The following is a 15,929-nucleotide window of genomic DNA, read 5'->3' as shown; positions in this document are numbered from 1 at the left end:
AACTCACAAGTGACATGAAATAAATTCAGGCACAGGTAAGGTATGAGAAGGGAAGAATTCGCTTGAGAAGTATGTGGACACAAAAAGCTTTAGTAAAAATGGAGTTGTTTTGCTGTACAATATCAAACTCAGATTGCTGAGTAATAAATTGCAACCTTACAGTCTCCAGGTGTATTGGGAAAGAGTAAATCTTCCCAAGTAAGACCAGTTTTTAGGCTGTGCAATTTGTCAGAAGTGAGTTGTAGGAGTCTATAGCTTTACTAGACAAAAAAAAAAAAAAGAGTCTATTCACACTGGGAAACCAATTCTACAGCAATAAACACACTAAGTAGGTGTTCTGTTAGGTCTGCCTCCCCCTCAGGGTCTGATCCAGGGCACATAAAGCTGTCAGGGCAATACACAGTATTATGGATACTTACAACAGTGCTTTGCAACACAAGCACATCTTAGTTTTATATACACATAAATAAATATATATAGATATATACATACAGCCTGTTCTAAGTATATGCACACCGATCTTTGTTCTAAAGTTAGCTGAAAAATGCTTGACAATCACCTGATAGAAGGGAATATAAATAAGACAATTGTGAGATCCCAGGAACCAGCATCATTCCCTGTAAGGACTGGGTTTATGTCTGCAGTATGGCACAAGGTGGGCTCACAGCAAACTCTTTCCTAAAGCCAACTAAAAAAACCTCATTAACCATTCTAAGTAGAAATAAAACATTATTTCAATGTCTTGTCCTTCTTTAGGCCTATGATTAAGTTATTCTACTCTTTATAGCACAAATCTAAAGCACAACTTGGTCTTAATTCAGACCCTTTAGTCCAAAAAGGTAATTTTCAGAGGAATCCTGATTATGAATGATTGCTTTTATCTTCCAACTTCTCAAAGGAAATTAAAGGCAAGAGTGTGATTTTCAAAACCAACAGTACATGGAAAAGGTTTCTGAAAATATTAAGGAGAAAATAAGAAAACTGCTTTTTTTCTACAGTTAAAATTCTACAGCTCACTCATTTCTTCCCATTTCACAATTCACATAACTCACAATTCTGATTGTGTCTGTCTCTCAAAATAATTGGAGCTCTGCTACTATAATCATCCACTTTGAATTTTCACTGAACAACCTCTGCACAGTATGGGGGTGGTGACTACAGCAGATTAAAAAACAGCTTTCAGAAGTTTGGTTAAAATTCATAAGCAAGCCAAAGCAATTAATTAACATATGGGATCAGCCAATGTGATATTCCACAATATAATTATCAGGAAATATGTTGCAAAAAGAATTTAATGCTGGCAAAAGAAATGGACCACATGTGATTTTGTGACTAGGTTTTAGTTGCAATTATTATTTGTGGATTCTGTGGCTGTAGCTGCCAATATGCAGAGCACAGTGCCATGAACATGTAGCTCCTGTCCAGAAAGTCTCAAGTAGTGCAGAAAAATAAGATAAAATAAAATCAAAAGTTTTATCAAATTCAATTCAATCTCAAAATGGTGACTTTTTAGTGAAGTACTTTGCTGCTTGGAAGAAGATGACTTCACTGTAAAGTTTTTATTGCCAATATGAAAAATGTTCAGGAAATTCATAGCAAAAAAAAGATATCTGTGATTTCACTGCCAAAGGCTAAAATATGTGCTTTCCTGAGTCGTTAGTAGAAGAGATTTGTTCTGTATGCAAACTCTAAAGTCTTCCCAGCTTGGAATCACAAAACCTTTGAGAAAAATCTATAATCCACATAATTGGGCACGTCAGCATTTCTTGTGATTTTTGACGCCACTTTAATGGTGCACAAATGACCGCTGGGGTCAAGAGGGTCCTCCCAGCATCAATGCCAAGCGTTTTTAAAAAAAGATAAAAATTAGCCTAAGCTACCTCAACACTCTCAAGAGTCTGAAAGACAAACGAAAAAGAACAAGCCTCTAATTTACATGTGATAATGTCTAAAATTTCCCCTTAAACACACATCTGCTGCTTTCAAGCCGTGCTGGGAGGGGAGTTCCCGTGCAGGTCCCTCTCACCACAGATCCATGGAGAGCCAGGGTTTGCAGGCTGGCAGCTCCATCTCTATTCAAACTCATGTGCTGTGCAGAGCGGGTTTCAACACCAGCTAACTAAGATGGGGGGTCCCAGCAATATGGATTTGCTCACTGCTGAAGCTCCAAGCTTTGGGAACCTGCACTTGGTTCTTTTAGGAAATAACCTTCGGTGGTGTCAAACCCCATTTTGGTGGGTCCTTCATCGGGTCGAGAGTAGAAGCATTTTTGCACTTCTAAAAACTGTTGTCCCTGACACCTTTCAGCATCCTTAACGTGTGCCAATGAAACACACTTTGGCCATTCCCTACATTCAGTTACTTCAATCTGCTACAAATGCTAAATTTGGTAGGAAATATATGTGGTAACAATGATTATGCTGAATACTCACGTTTTAGAGCTTAAGCAGTAACTCAAAGCCATCGTGTGTTGCTTTATGAATGTATAAATTAAACCATATTAACATATTCAATCTTTTTTTTTTTTTCAGTTCTGCTGCCTAATAGCTCTTTCCATACAAGGAAGTACTTTATGAATTCCTTGTACACAGTGGGTGATCTTTTACTCAAATCAAGTAGCAGCAGCTGTTAACAAAAACACATTATTTGTCCTTAGTTGGCAGAATTTTCCTGCAGCTTATTTTTGTGTTTGCCATCAAATCTGCAGGGTTGCATTCACCTTGTTACCTTCTGTATCTGCAGAGGATTGTTGAAGTGACAGCCTGGACTAACTCAGCTAAAAGAATGGATTTAAAATTCAAATTTCAATTCTAGTCCTAAGAATAAGCTAAAGAAATGGGTACCCTTGTGACACCGTTTGAGGGGAAAAAAGGTCCACACCATTCTGAATTATAGCAAATAACAACAGAATATTTCTTCCTTCCACAGAAAGAAGCTGCCTGAAAGGAGAGTAGTAGAAAAGCCATACACTAGATCACCGTGATAACACAAAGGAAAAATAAAATTTAAAAGGAAAAAAAAAACCAAAACCCCTTTCAAGTTATTCTTTAACAATCCAATTTAGACTAAGATGCACAAAACTGAATTAAAGAGAAGAACATCTTAAACACTTTTGTACATGAACTGACACTCGCAGTCCAAATCACTGAAAAATTCATTGGTAACTTGTAGAGACGTAGATGTTAAAAAATTATTGCAACCATGAGAGCACAGCAGGTGGGCAAAGCTGCTTATTCCCCAATGGAATCCAAAATTAACTCAACAAAAACTGGCAGAGCAAGGTACACCTGAAGTCCTCCTACTTCCCTCTTGTGGCTGTAAATACCAGCCCAGGAGGGGGTTTCTCAGCTCCTGTTTGAATTGCAGGCGTTGGCTTCTCTTCAAATGGTCCAAGATGACCTCGAGTCTCACACAAAATGAGGTGAGCCTGGGTTCAAACAGTCTGCTTGGCTTTAGGAGGTGCTAAAGCAAGTCTGGCTTGGACAGTGACCAGGCCAAAACCAGGAGTGAGGCACTTCCATCTTCTCCTGGTAAAATCCTACCACCAGGAACACAAGTGATGTGCAAATACTGTAAGACCCTGGAAGACTGTGAAGCTCCCAGTGACCACCCAAGAGAGAAGGTCCCTTTGCTGGGTCTGGTTTAGATACTTACCATGAAACAGCTTTGAATAAACAACCACTTTCACCATCAGGTTGGCAAAAATACTTCTTAGAGCAGCAAGTGTGAGAAAAAGTGAACAACAAAAGCACTGAAAAGTTCCTTGTAGCAACCAAAACACCTTTTAAAGCATCGTGTCTGACCACATTTGCTGTTGCAAAATGAGACATCGTTTTAAGGAAGCAAATTGCCACACACATCTCATGCTTTTGGACATGAGTTCAAATGCATGAACACAGAGAGAATTATCACAACAAAACCACCACCATAACTGGAGACAAATTCAGAGCCCAAAGGTCATTGTCCATCACGGAAGCAGAGCTGTAAACTCAGCCAGAATGGACAGGACTAAGTGAATTTTACAGCAGGTCCAATGTGCTCTTCCACTGTCAGTGATGTTTAAATAAAACTGTGTGTTGACCTTGGTCTCAAACTCAGCCCCATCACTTCACAATTGCATGGTAAGCAGGGATTCATTTCAGCTTATCAGGAATTCCATAAGCAATAAATAGTGGTCTTGCTGTGTTTTCAAAAAACAGGTTTTGTCATACAGAAATGCAATTAAAATATTCTTTTAAAACTAGTTCCCTGTGGAAGCAGGCAAAGAAAAAAAAAGAAAAAAAAAAGTATTCGTCTAATGCCAGGAAGATGGATCTAAAACAAGCAATTTGAATCTCAATTACTAACCCAGGAAAACTTCCACTTCTCTCCTTAAATAAAGATAACATCCTCAGTGTACATTAGGGCAAAAGGAAAGAATGTTAAATAAAGTTGAAGTCTGTGGTTGGTTGTTTTTTTTTTTTTTTACAGCAGTTCCTTAATACAATGATTAGCAATGAATATTTCAGAGCACAATCAGTCCAGACCAATGTATCACATATTAGAGGGCAAAATCCACGGCACATAAGATAACACTCCAGTGGAGTTCTCATGCTAAATCTTTATAATGCCACATGAAAAACTCTACATGGTCAAAATGAGGCACATTTATATATTTAGGAGAAAGACAATGAAGAAAAACACGACTTTTCTGTAATATCTGAGATCTGAACTTTTTTTTAAATAAAGTTTTGTCCTTGACAGCTGAAAGAGGCTGAACTTGGCACACTTCTTCCCAAGGGAGGGAAGAGTTAGGTTAAGCCACTCTCCTGACAAGCAGTTCTGACCCTGTCTCCCAAAGCTGAGAAGAAAAGAGGAGAGGAAGACGACAGCAACTCCCTCCTGAATTACCATGATAAATAAAATGCAGTAAAATTTACATTTATAATTGAACTCTTAAGAATAAACATTTCGTTGCACTTTTAGAACATCATGTAATGGGTTTGGCAATATTTACTGCACCAAGAAAAGTAAGGATGGTGGCTGCATGTCACTGGGAACAACAAGTGTGGAACTCTCCCAGTAGCCTTGGTGTTCTTTCCTTAAGCTCTGAGGTGCAGATTTAATGGCCTTAAACAGAAATGGCCCTAAAATGAGACAGGGGAGACTCAGATTAGATATTAGAAAAAAAATTTTCACTGTTAGAGTGGTCAGGCACTGGAATAGGTTTAAGAGGCATCTGGATCTGACACTGGGTGATGTGGTTTAGGGATTACAGTGGTGGTGATGGATGATCTTCAGGGTCTCTTCCAACCTTGATGATTCTATGATTCTATGACTTTTCTACTAAAAATTTGAAATTAAAATATTATAAAATCTCAATTTGTTTAATGCTACTTTGATTATTATCAAATTACAGCTAACAGGCTTCTTTCTTTAATTTCTATTACCCAAAATTTCAGCATAACTTCTTTGGCTGCCAAAAGCCCTCAGAGGCCAGTCCTTACACCCCTTATCTGGAGAGAACTCACTTGTGGACCCACCCAAATCAGCAGGGTGAGCTGTGCAAGAGTTACTGCTCTGAGACATGTGGTGCAACAGGCACATTGGAGAAAATATTAAGGAATGCACAAAGAATACTTCAGAGACAAGGACTGTTTTCCAGCAAGGCTACATATAAACCACCAAGAAACAGAATGAGAGAGAGAAGGTAATTGGTTGCTCATCATATTGCTCCCCATTAAAAAGTTCAGGGTTAATGAAAAAAAAGAAAAAAAAAACCAAAAAAAAGAATCAATAGCTTCATTTAATAGAGTATCTCACAATCCTTGATTGAGCTCTCCACTTCTTAGCTCCCCTAGCTCATTTCTTGGAGCATGCTGCAGAAATGCATCAGAGCTAATAAAAATGCAATACCTGTTTTTAAGGAGAGAAGCTGATGGAGAAGAGCAGGCAGGTCCCTCTCTCAGCAAAGGAAAGAATGAATTCTGCTATTTGAAAAGCGCCTCTGGCACCGTGGTAATCTCCATCATTAGCAAACTATTCTCAAAGCATGTTCAGTGCTTTAATAGACTCAGGGGATTAAGACTAAGAGTATGAGTCACATTCTCAGCTGCTGTGAATTGGTACAATTCCATCAGAATCAGCACTGAGCTACTGTAAGAGCAGAATCTAACCCGAATTTTGAAGGGAGCCTCATGAATGGGACCACATCTGTATTTTCTACCATTGGTACTTTTATTGTACAACTTTTTATTCTCTAAAAAACAAACAAACAAATAAACTTCCAACATCACTATGCTGATCCCAGGATATTTATCACCATAAGAGCATTCAGCCTTAAAATTATCTGGGGCAAGGAGCAAGGGGAAGGAATAAAGTTATTTTGTCCCCGTAGCTAACTGGAGAATTTCACAAAAAATAAATACAAGGATATATTCACAAAAAAAATGTGCTTCAATGATCTTCAGATAAAGCTTAAATTCTTATTTGTTTACAAAATATTGACTTTCATTTGGATTTCTTGCTTTCTTTTGCAGCTTTAAGACCTTTAATAATTTTTAGACTATAGAAATTATTCATATCATTGTCACTTCCAAATTGACAAATTAATATAGATATTATTTAAATTGTCAGCTTAAAGAAATAAACACCTTTGAAAATGTTCCTGGTTGTAGTAGGGAACTTGCCCCCACCCAAGGAATTACACATTTATTTCAGTAGCTTTTTCAACCATCCCCAAACAGTAACAAATCAACTAAAGAATTTAAGGAGGGGGAAGGGTCAAATCCCAGATCCCAGGCATTACTGGAATGCCTGCTATGAGCTTCAAGACATTCAGAAATTCCTTCAGGTTTCTTTCCCTGAAGTTATTCCCTTATCAATGACTGCTGCTAGAAAAACTGCAAACACAAGTATCTACAAGGCAAACTGTGGAGAAAAGAACAGTCCACAGTGAAAATTCTAAGAACATTTACTTTAAAATTTAGCCAGGTTCTGAGACAGGACAGAAAGGAACTGCTTTTTTGGGGGGTACAGGGTGTTTGGAGTTTGGTTTTTGGGCATAGGGTTTAATTTTTTGTTTTCTATTAGTTTGGTTGTTGGGTTTTTTAACTGCAAGACTCTGGTGCTTTGTGTATGTGTGTGTATTCTGAGCATGAAATGCGAATTTGTGATTAAATCTGGAGGAAAAATAATAAAAAAAAAGAGGTAGCTTGACACAATGTTGACCAAAAAGACACAACATATCCAAGAAGAGGAAAACAAACACAAAAAACAAACCAAAAAGGCGAGAAAAAAGGAAAAAAATGAACTAACAAACCCCTCATTTTTTATGAATACCAAACACATTCTGCCTTTTTCATTTCCAAAAACAGTTAAAACAGTTTTTGTTATGACTATCTGTGAAGAGATCTCAGGCATTTCTCCCATTCCTAAAATACTTGATTGCAAGAGTCATCTATCACACACTCAGGTTTATCTGAGCCCTACAGAGTCCCCTGAGATGTCCTGCTGGACTTCCAGCAACTACAGGTAGAGCACAAACTCTCCCTCTCCTGCACTTTCTAGACAAGAGTGTCTGATCTTATCAAAACCCTGCAGACTGTACATACAGACACTGGTGCTGGGCTTCCCAGAGGAAAAAAAATGTTCCTTTTAAAATTGAATGGCACTTTTCACATCACCCCTCCTGTTCAGCATTCCTGCACTATCACGTGACATCAGGAATGCAGCAGGATTTTTACTGGAAATAAATTGTATTGAACAAGGACTATGCCTGAAGGTTTTTTGCTGTCTTTTTGGGTTTTTTTTTTTAATATTTTTATGTTTGTGGGTAACCACAGTGCACCTGTATAAAGTATACTGATCTGCTCTCTCAATACTCGTGGTCGTGACAAGATGAGTCCCTGACATGGGATTCTCCAAGAGAAACATTATGGAAGTGAAGAGTAAAGTTTTAACAGGCACTACCCCATGTGCACCTGGTGACAGTGAGGAAGGCCAACAGTACTTGATAGAAACAAATCTATCTTAATAAAGAGGAGCAATACTAATTGGGGAGGCAGAAGAGACCCACAGAAGGAGATGTTGGGAACATGGCCATAGATACACTCCCAGAGGGAGGCACACCATGCTGGGATGGATCTCCAAGGAGACTGGAGCCATGGGAGACCCACACGGGGGCAGAAGAAAACAGATAAGACACAAGGAACAGGGGATGAAAACAAGTAAGAAACCAGGAACAGCAGAAAGGAGCCATTCCATGCAGGACCTCCTGCACTGCCTGTGCCTCACCAAAGGAACTGGGGTGATCCAAGGGTAACCCACAACACAAAGCAAGGGAAGTTTGGCCTGGAGGCAGAGGGGAGACAGGGGTTTCCTTCAGGTGTCTGTTAAAGTTTCATGTTTTGGAGCGTGTGTGTCCCCTGTATCCAAATCAGCAATCACAAGCTGTGCTCTTTGGTAATACATTATGTAAAAAAATCCCCAAGTTGAGACTGGTTTGTCACAAACCACATGGCTTAAAGACACCATGACCCACCACAGCCTGGCAACAATAGCAATTGGTAAGGCCAAATTTTCTACATTTTAGCCAATAATGAGATTTTCACTCTCTCTGGTTCCTGCACACCTCTCATGTACAGTTTATGTTTTCAGTAGAGTAGTTGTTACAATTTAGTCAGTCCTACAGACCAAACTTCCCATAGGTGCATTTTGCACAGTCTGGTCCTAAACATCTCAAGGGACAGAACCCTTCAGCTCCCCATGAGTTATTTTACAGCTTGGCTTTGCTGAAAACCTTCTCACATCACACTTCCCTCTAAAACTTCCCTTTATTCATTTCAAACAAGTCTCATTATTATAATGCTTTGGTACTTCTCATTGAACTTCTTTCCTTCTAATATCGAAAAGATAACAAGAACATCCACACATTTTGCAGAACTCCAAAATAAAATACTGCAGCAAACAAATTAAATTGTGTTCTTAGGGCAGCAGCTACTGAAAATTTAAGACAGTGCTGGGTAAAGATGGTCCCAACTATTGTAAACAATAAATACTACAACACTTAGAACTGACCAGGGATATCAGGTACATCAGCTGTGGGTCTTAAAAGAAGGTTAAAGTGAGATATTTCACTTGAAGGGAAAGGTCCTATCACTTTCCAATCACCACCCAACTTCTCCACTGTTAAATAAAAAGGCACCTTCCCTCTGCCTCTGTGTTCTCTTAAGAAAACCTGAGCCCACTTCTACTGATATGGTAGGAAGACAACTGAAGTGTCTTCAGGTTCCCCAAGTTTACAAATTCCCAGTCTGACACACAAATAAGGGCACTGGGACACCAGAAGTAGTGCAGACCCAGACCAAAACTATTCTTAGAGTGTCTCTAATCTTTATGTTCTCCCATCTTTTAACAGGTGGCAAGTTACACAGGCAGCCTGAGCGCTTCATTCCCCAAAAATTATCTTTTCTGCCTTATCAGCAATCAACAGAACCTTGAAAGCCCTTCACAGAGTCCAGCAAAGCTGCAAACAGGACACAGCCAAGGAAAAAGAAAACTACTGATGATAATAAAAGCCTATTGTGATTGAGAAAACAAGCCCTAATTTTCCATCCTGTTCCTCACACCCAGCAGCCTTCTGACACAAAAGACATTTTACTGAGTATTTTAAGATGTCAATACAAACAATTGCAAATCACTGTGGACTCTGACTGGAGCACAGAAAGCTTGGTGCTGTCCCCAGATTTTCAGGTTTCAATGTGCATCAGGCCTGTTTGTCAATGTACAATTAATTTACTTTAAACACCTGATAGACCACAGGGAATTATGGCTCTCAGGGATGATAATCATTGGAAGCTTTTGGTACATCCTGCTTGATTCCAAAGTCTCACAGAACAGGAGCTTCTTTCAGACACAGCAGGTGGCACAGGCTCAGGGTGGCAGCACACACAAACCCAGGCCACAGTTCAACTCTCCAGTGCCATATAAACTGTCTCTTCTGGGCAAGACAGTTGATATGGTTATCCTGAGTGTATTTCTTCTAATAGGAGAGGATTTTATTTCCCAGGAAAATAAAAACATCATTTGCAATGGATTTCTCTTATAGAATCATAAAGCAGCCTCTCATAAACCTGAGCACTCTCAGGTGAAATCTGCCTTGTAACAAGACATGGATGAGCTACAAATAGACACAATTAGTGAAGAGATTATCTGCATACACTGTGAGCCTGTGCAGTCTTCATGTGTTATAAATCTCTCCATTTTTGTCCCTTGAAGTTGACTGTAACGACAATTAATTCTGCATTATGAATAAAGATGTTCCTAGGGAGGAGGTCTGGGCTCATGACTGAGTCCATCCCCCTGGCACACCCCAGGAATGACTGCAGTGGGATCTGAGGGTGCCCACAGCAGCTCTGAGTTACAGGGACAGAGCTCAGAGCCTGGGGCATGTTGATGTGCCCAACTGCACCCCAAACATGCCAAGGCACTGGAGCTGTGGAACAGCAACATTCCTGAAAACTGACTGCAGCAGCAACTGGGGAGGACTGGAGTAACAATATTCCACGCCTAACACACAAAAATACCAAGTACCAGGAAAAGTTCAGGAGTTCATAAGGATACCAAAGTCCATGGTGAACTCGGAAGCAGTTCCCATTACTTCTGCACGAGGAATAACTGTGACATCCATTCTCCATTCAAAATGCTCCAACTGCAGCTACAACACCAGGCACGTGGTGCTGCAGCTGTAGTTTACCCACACAAGGACCTCCTTGTGTAAAACACAACTGTTTGGATGCCATACCCCAAATTAACTCACTGCAGTGAGGCAAAAGCAGTCTGCAGGTGAAGATGACTTTTTAACTGACAGCTTTAAAAACAATGACATGGCAAAAGAGAAGGAAGACAGGGGGGGAAAAAATCCCCCAGAAAACCAAAACATACACACGTCCCTCCCCCATACTATAAATTACATAGTTATTAATAAGTTTTCCTCTTATCACTGATTTTTCTGGATTTTAACTGAATTTCACGTGTTCAAACATAAATGCCAAACAACAAGAACACCAGAGTCCTGATATTATCAAAAGTGGCAACTCTGCTTGTGTTCAGTTTCTACAAACTGAATATTTACATTTGCCAAGCACAAAAATCCCAATACCATTTAATACTCTAATCCTTTATTTGCCAAAAGACAGAGAGTGTGTTACAAAGGAGGTACCTAGAGGGGAACTGGATCTGGATTCTGGCATTTTCTGACTTGACTTTAAGATTCAACATTAGGTACCAAATCAGCAGAGATTTCACTAAGGTTATTAAATACATGAAGTCAAATGATATTTATCTTTGAGGGACTGGGATACACATTTGCTCATACATAACCATTAAGTAACCTTAATGTGCTGGGAGCTTTTTAAAAATCAACACTTCAACAAAATTTTTATAAATCCTTCCAAGAACTTCAAGGTTGTTTATATCCAACTAAGTTATTCACAACTGCAATTCAGCTTGAAATATCTCTTTTGTAGACTGTCAACTTTCATTCCCCCCAAACAAAAAAATTTAAAACATTTCCCCCCCATGCAGGATCAAGTTACAGAAATAAATAAACAGATAGAAACTGAACTGAAAAGCACAGTGAAAGCAGTAACACTTACACAGCAGCTTCCAGAAGATCTATTAAAAGGCATAATATTACTTTCACCAAATAGGCAATACAATAAAAAGCATAAATAGTAATAGTAGCAAACTCTTAATCTTATTTTCTTTACAAAGTTGCTACTTACTGTAGAAACCCAAATCTATCTGTGACTTTGTACAGACGGTAGTCGGCATCTTCCCAAGGTTCAATCTGTGCCCCCTCACGTCCCTAAAGGAAAAAATAAAAAGCCAAATGATGTTTTATGACACAATAAACTAAGACACATACGACAGGATTCAGCCACTCAAAGCATAACCTTTGGGACATGCTGGTAGTAGGTCAGAGGAGGGGGAGGAGAACACTAGTCCTAAACTGGCCAGGCCACCTCTGCAGCACACCTCTCCCAGCCCCTGGGAACAGTACTTTCATCACAGGAAATCTCTTTTTGTCACAGAATACATTTCAACCACTGATTTCAACCACAGACTTGTAGTGATCCCACATCTGTTGTTAAACTCCACAACAGTCCACTAAGGTCCTCACAAAGTGCCTTCTACTCATTTCATTGCCAAAGACCATCTTTCCTGAACAATCACCTGCAACAGCACATCCTGCAGAAATCCTGAGCTGATGTCCACAGAGAGAATGCAGCACTGAGTTTTCCTCTCAATGAAGTGCTCATTCATGTCCCTCTCTCCCACTCCAACTGCCAATCTACTTAAGGCTGGCAGAAATTTAAATATATTTCAGCTGTATCTGCTTCTGGTGTGGGCTCTGCACAGGTTACTGGGTATGAAGAGAGGCCACCACTCAGAACACAGAGTGCACTGGGTCTGCATGGCCAGGCTGTGGTATCAGGGGGCTACAGGGGTGGCTTTTGTGAGAAGGTGCTGGAAGCTTCCGCCCTGTCCAACAGAGTCAATGCCAGCCTGGCTCCGGGACGGATCTGCCACTGGTCAAGGCTGAGCCCATCAGCAACAGGGGTTGTGTCTCTGGGACAACAGAGTTCACAAGGGAGGAAAAAAACTGCACAACAGAAATTGCAGCTGGAGAGAGGAGTGAGAACCTGTGAGAGAAACAGCCCTGCAGACACCCGGGTCAGTCGAGGAGGGCGAGGAGTTGCTCCAGGCACAGGAGCAGATTCCCTGCAGCCCGTGGTGCAGAGCATAGGGAGGAAGGATGTCCCCCTGCAGTCCCTGGAGGAGCAGAGACCCACCTGCAGCCCCTGGAGGAGCCCACACCTGAACAGGTGGATGCCTGAAGGAGGCTGTAACCCATGGGAAGCCCATGCCAGAGCAGGCTCTCAGCAGGAACTGTGCCCCCACGGAGAGAGGAGCCCCCACGGAGCAGGTGTGCTGGCAGTACTTGTGACCCTGCAGGGGACCCACACTGGAGCAGCCTGTTCCTGGAAAACTGCACCCTGTGGAAGCAGCCCACACTGGAGCACCTCATGGAGAACTGCAGCCATGGGAAGGACCCACACTGGAGAAGTTCATGGAGAAGGGCAGCCTGTGGGAGGGACCCCAGGCTAGAGAAAGGGCAGAGTGTGAGGAGTCCAATCCCCACGGAGGAAGGAGCCACAGAAACAACATGTGATTAACTGACCAGGGCCCCCATTCCCCATCCTCCTGCACTGCTGGGCTGGAGGAGGCAGAGAAAACCGGGAGTGAAGTTAAGCCCAGGAAGAAGGGAGGGGTGGGGAGAAAATGTTCTAAGTCTTAATTTTTATTCTCTTATTATCCTGCTCTAATTTGATTAGTAATAAATTAAACCCATTTCCTAAAGCCAGGTCTGCTGGTGAGGGATCTCTCCCTGCCCTCATCCCAATCCAGAAGCCTTTCCTTGTATTTTCTCTCCCCTGCCCAGGTGAGGAGCAGTGCCAGAGCAGCTTGGTGGGTACCTGGTGTCAGCCAGGGTCAACCTGCCACACATGAGCAGGTCTTTCCTTATTCAAACAGCCACAGCCACTCACCTGCACACTGTGCAAACCACCAGTGAGTCTGGCATGGAAAATGCTTCATGAACTCTACAAACAAGTTTTTTGCTTCCTCTATTGCTCAGTACCCCAGCAACACTTGCAAAGTCATCAAGTGTTACAAAAATACCTGAACACAGTACAGGCATTCTCTAGGCACACTATGTGCCAGGCTTTTACTTGACAAGAAGTAACAGGTGATCAGGGCACTTCAGCTGCCCACAAGAATCTGACAAACAATGCAGCTCACTCATCTTTTACTTTGTCTGTAATGATTTAAATGTTTCTATTATCATAACCAAAAATTAAAGAAATAAAAAGTGTCTTTCTAATCTCATAGATATACTAAGCAGCCTCAAACCCCCCACCTTCATTACTTCTAATACAATACACCCCCTTAAATAGCCCCAAAGCAACTTGCCATGCACCTGAAAAATTAGCTGATTGAGTCATTATCCAGAATATCCCTTGTGGAGGAAGAATTTAATTCACCCAGAGGCCAGTGTATCATGAAACCATCAGATTAGTACTAGAGTATTTTAAACAACAGCTGGCTGGAACAGTGATTCATTTTTTAAAACAGACATATTACTAAGATTAATTATAAAATGTCTTTAAAATTATTAACAAGTTCACTTACTCTGTCATACTTGGCAACTATCTCTGCTCGTTCTTGGGCAAGTTTGATAGCAGCATCCTGCTCAGCATCTGCACCTGTAGAGAATTAAAATAACACTGTTCAGATTTGCTCCATTGTGAACAAAGAACTGCAGCTAAATACTTGGAAAAATCAACTTCAGTGAGACAATTTGGATGGAGAAATGCCAAAGCTATTGTATCAAAGCAAAACATGACCTCGGTGCACATCTTGAATATTGTTCAGAGTAAAATACAGTTATTGGATGGCATCTTAATTGCCAAGTTTAGAATGATGCTGATTTTCCACCAATAAATACAGTAAAATAATGATTCTTCACAATCCACTAACTGAAAGACTGAAGAAAATAGTAAAAGCTACTAGTTGCCAATTCCACAAACATTCTCATAGTCAAAGAAAGCCAAAATGTACCCTACTGGCTTAGAACAGAAGTGTGAGCCATTTACATGATTTGTAGAGAGGTACTGGAATACTGAAGAAACACTGCATGGCTTCATCTGAGAAATTGCCTCAGACTTATTTCTCAGAAATCAGAGAGGGATGTTGTCATATTGTCAGAAGTGCAACTTGGGCGACCCAGAGCTGGAATAAGGATATGACAACAGGAAGGTTGACAGGCAAGAACTAAACGATGTGTGGGGAAGCCCCAGGACACTGCAGACGCAGCATTTACTACACCAGTGCAGTAAAAGTCTTGCTAAGTCCTGTTCCTTTGGCAGAAACCATCTCTAGAACATGGGTAGGAACATAAAGAGGACATCAAATAAAGGAAGAGTTGCTGCTTTGAATATCCAGCAACAGAACATGCTTTGATATCCCAAGTGTGATTATGTCAAACCAAGGAGGCAAATCAGCTTTAATTAATAAGTTTGTGAAAGATTCAAGAGTTTCGATTGTTAAAAATCAACAAACTTTAAATTTGTTTCTCTTATTAAAAAGCAATGAACTTTCGATAAAGCAAAGCTTTAAAAAGATTTGAAATATTTTTCGAGCACACCCTGTTACAAAAATAACTCCAAGCACGTGTTTTTTCCTCACTATCTAGTTCATGGCAGCATAATGAACTTCAGGAATTGTACATACCAACCATCTGGGCCATGAAATAGAAAAACAGACTGGATATTACAGTTTTCTATCACATGACATTAACACAATTATTTGTTCAAACCCAGTGTTTCTTTAATAAACTTTACCTACATATTTCTCAACAATTAGACAAGAAGTTGTGCCAAGGTGCCTTCTAAGCCATCTGTTAGAGATTTCGCATGGTCTCTGCTTGTTTTCACTCGAACTTTCTCTGGGGGAATGCAGAGAGAACCTCAGTGTGACCCACCACAGACACAAACACCAACATTCAGGGAACAGCAATGCCTGTCCTAAGCTCCCCCTGAGGGAAAGCCTGACTGCCTCTGTAAAGCTTTCCTTTATGACCCCCAGGAGTTACACTTCATTACCCCCAGTTCTGGCCCCCTTCTGCTTATCACCATTTGCCAATCCTATTACTCCCATTTATTAGTGAGGATGTCAATGCTCTGTCATTTTTTCCCAGTGTGCACCAGAACCAGCACACACGTATTTACACAATTATTTGAGGGGGGAAAAAAAAAATCATAATTCCACCTGCTGTATCTGGAAGCTTTACATCTCTGAGCCACAAAACTGATAAAGAATTTCCT

The 15,929-nt window shown here is 40.6% G+C and overlaps 1 protein-coding gene across 6 annotated transcripts in view; it reads right to left on the bottom strand.

The window, feature by feature from the left end:
- The window catches only part of USP6NL (USP6 N-terminal like), a 116,437-nt gene that overhangs the window by 48,881 nt on the left and 51,627 nt on the right, over nt 1–15,929 (bottom strand). For all 6 annotated transcript variants that reach the window (XM_039386235.1, XM_039386241.1, XM_039386242.1 and 3 more), the window contains 2 exons: nt 14,236–14,309; nt 11,766–11,848 (listed from right to left, as the gene is read on the bottom strand). In XM_039386235.1, coding sequence (XP_039242169.1) covers nt 11,766–11,848; nt 14,236–14,309 — 157 coding nt within the window. The remainder of the gene's footprint in view (nt 1–11,765; nt 11,849–14,235; nt 14,310–15,929) is intronic.

Source organism: Pipra filicauda, unplaced genomic scaffold, assembly GCF_003945595.2.
Source record: "Pipra filicauda isolate LSUMZ 115617 unplaced genomic scaffold, ASM394559v2 scaffold119_size3216105_pilon, whole genome shotgun sequence".
Classification (NCBI taxonomy): domain Eukaryota; kingdom Metazoa; phylum Chordata; class Aves; order Passeriformes; family Pipridae; genus Pipra; species Pipra filicauda.
Note: the sequence above shows the minus strand (reverse complement) of the source record. Positions and strands in the feature narration are given on the sequence as shown.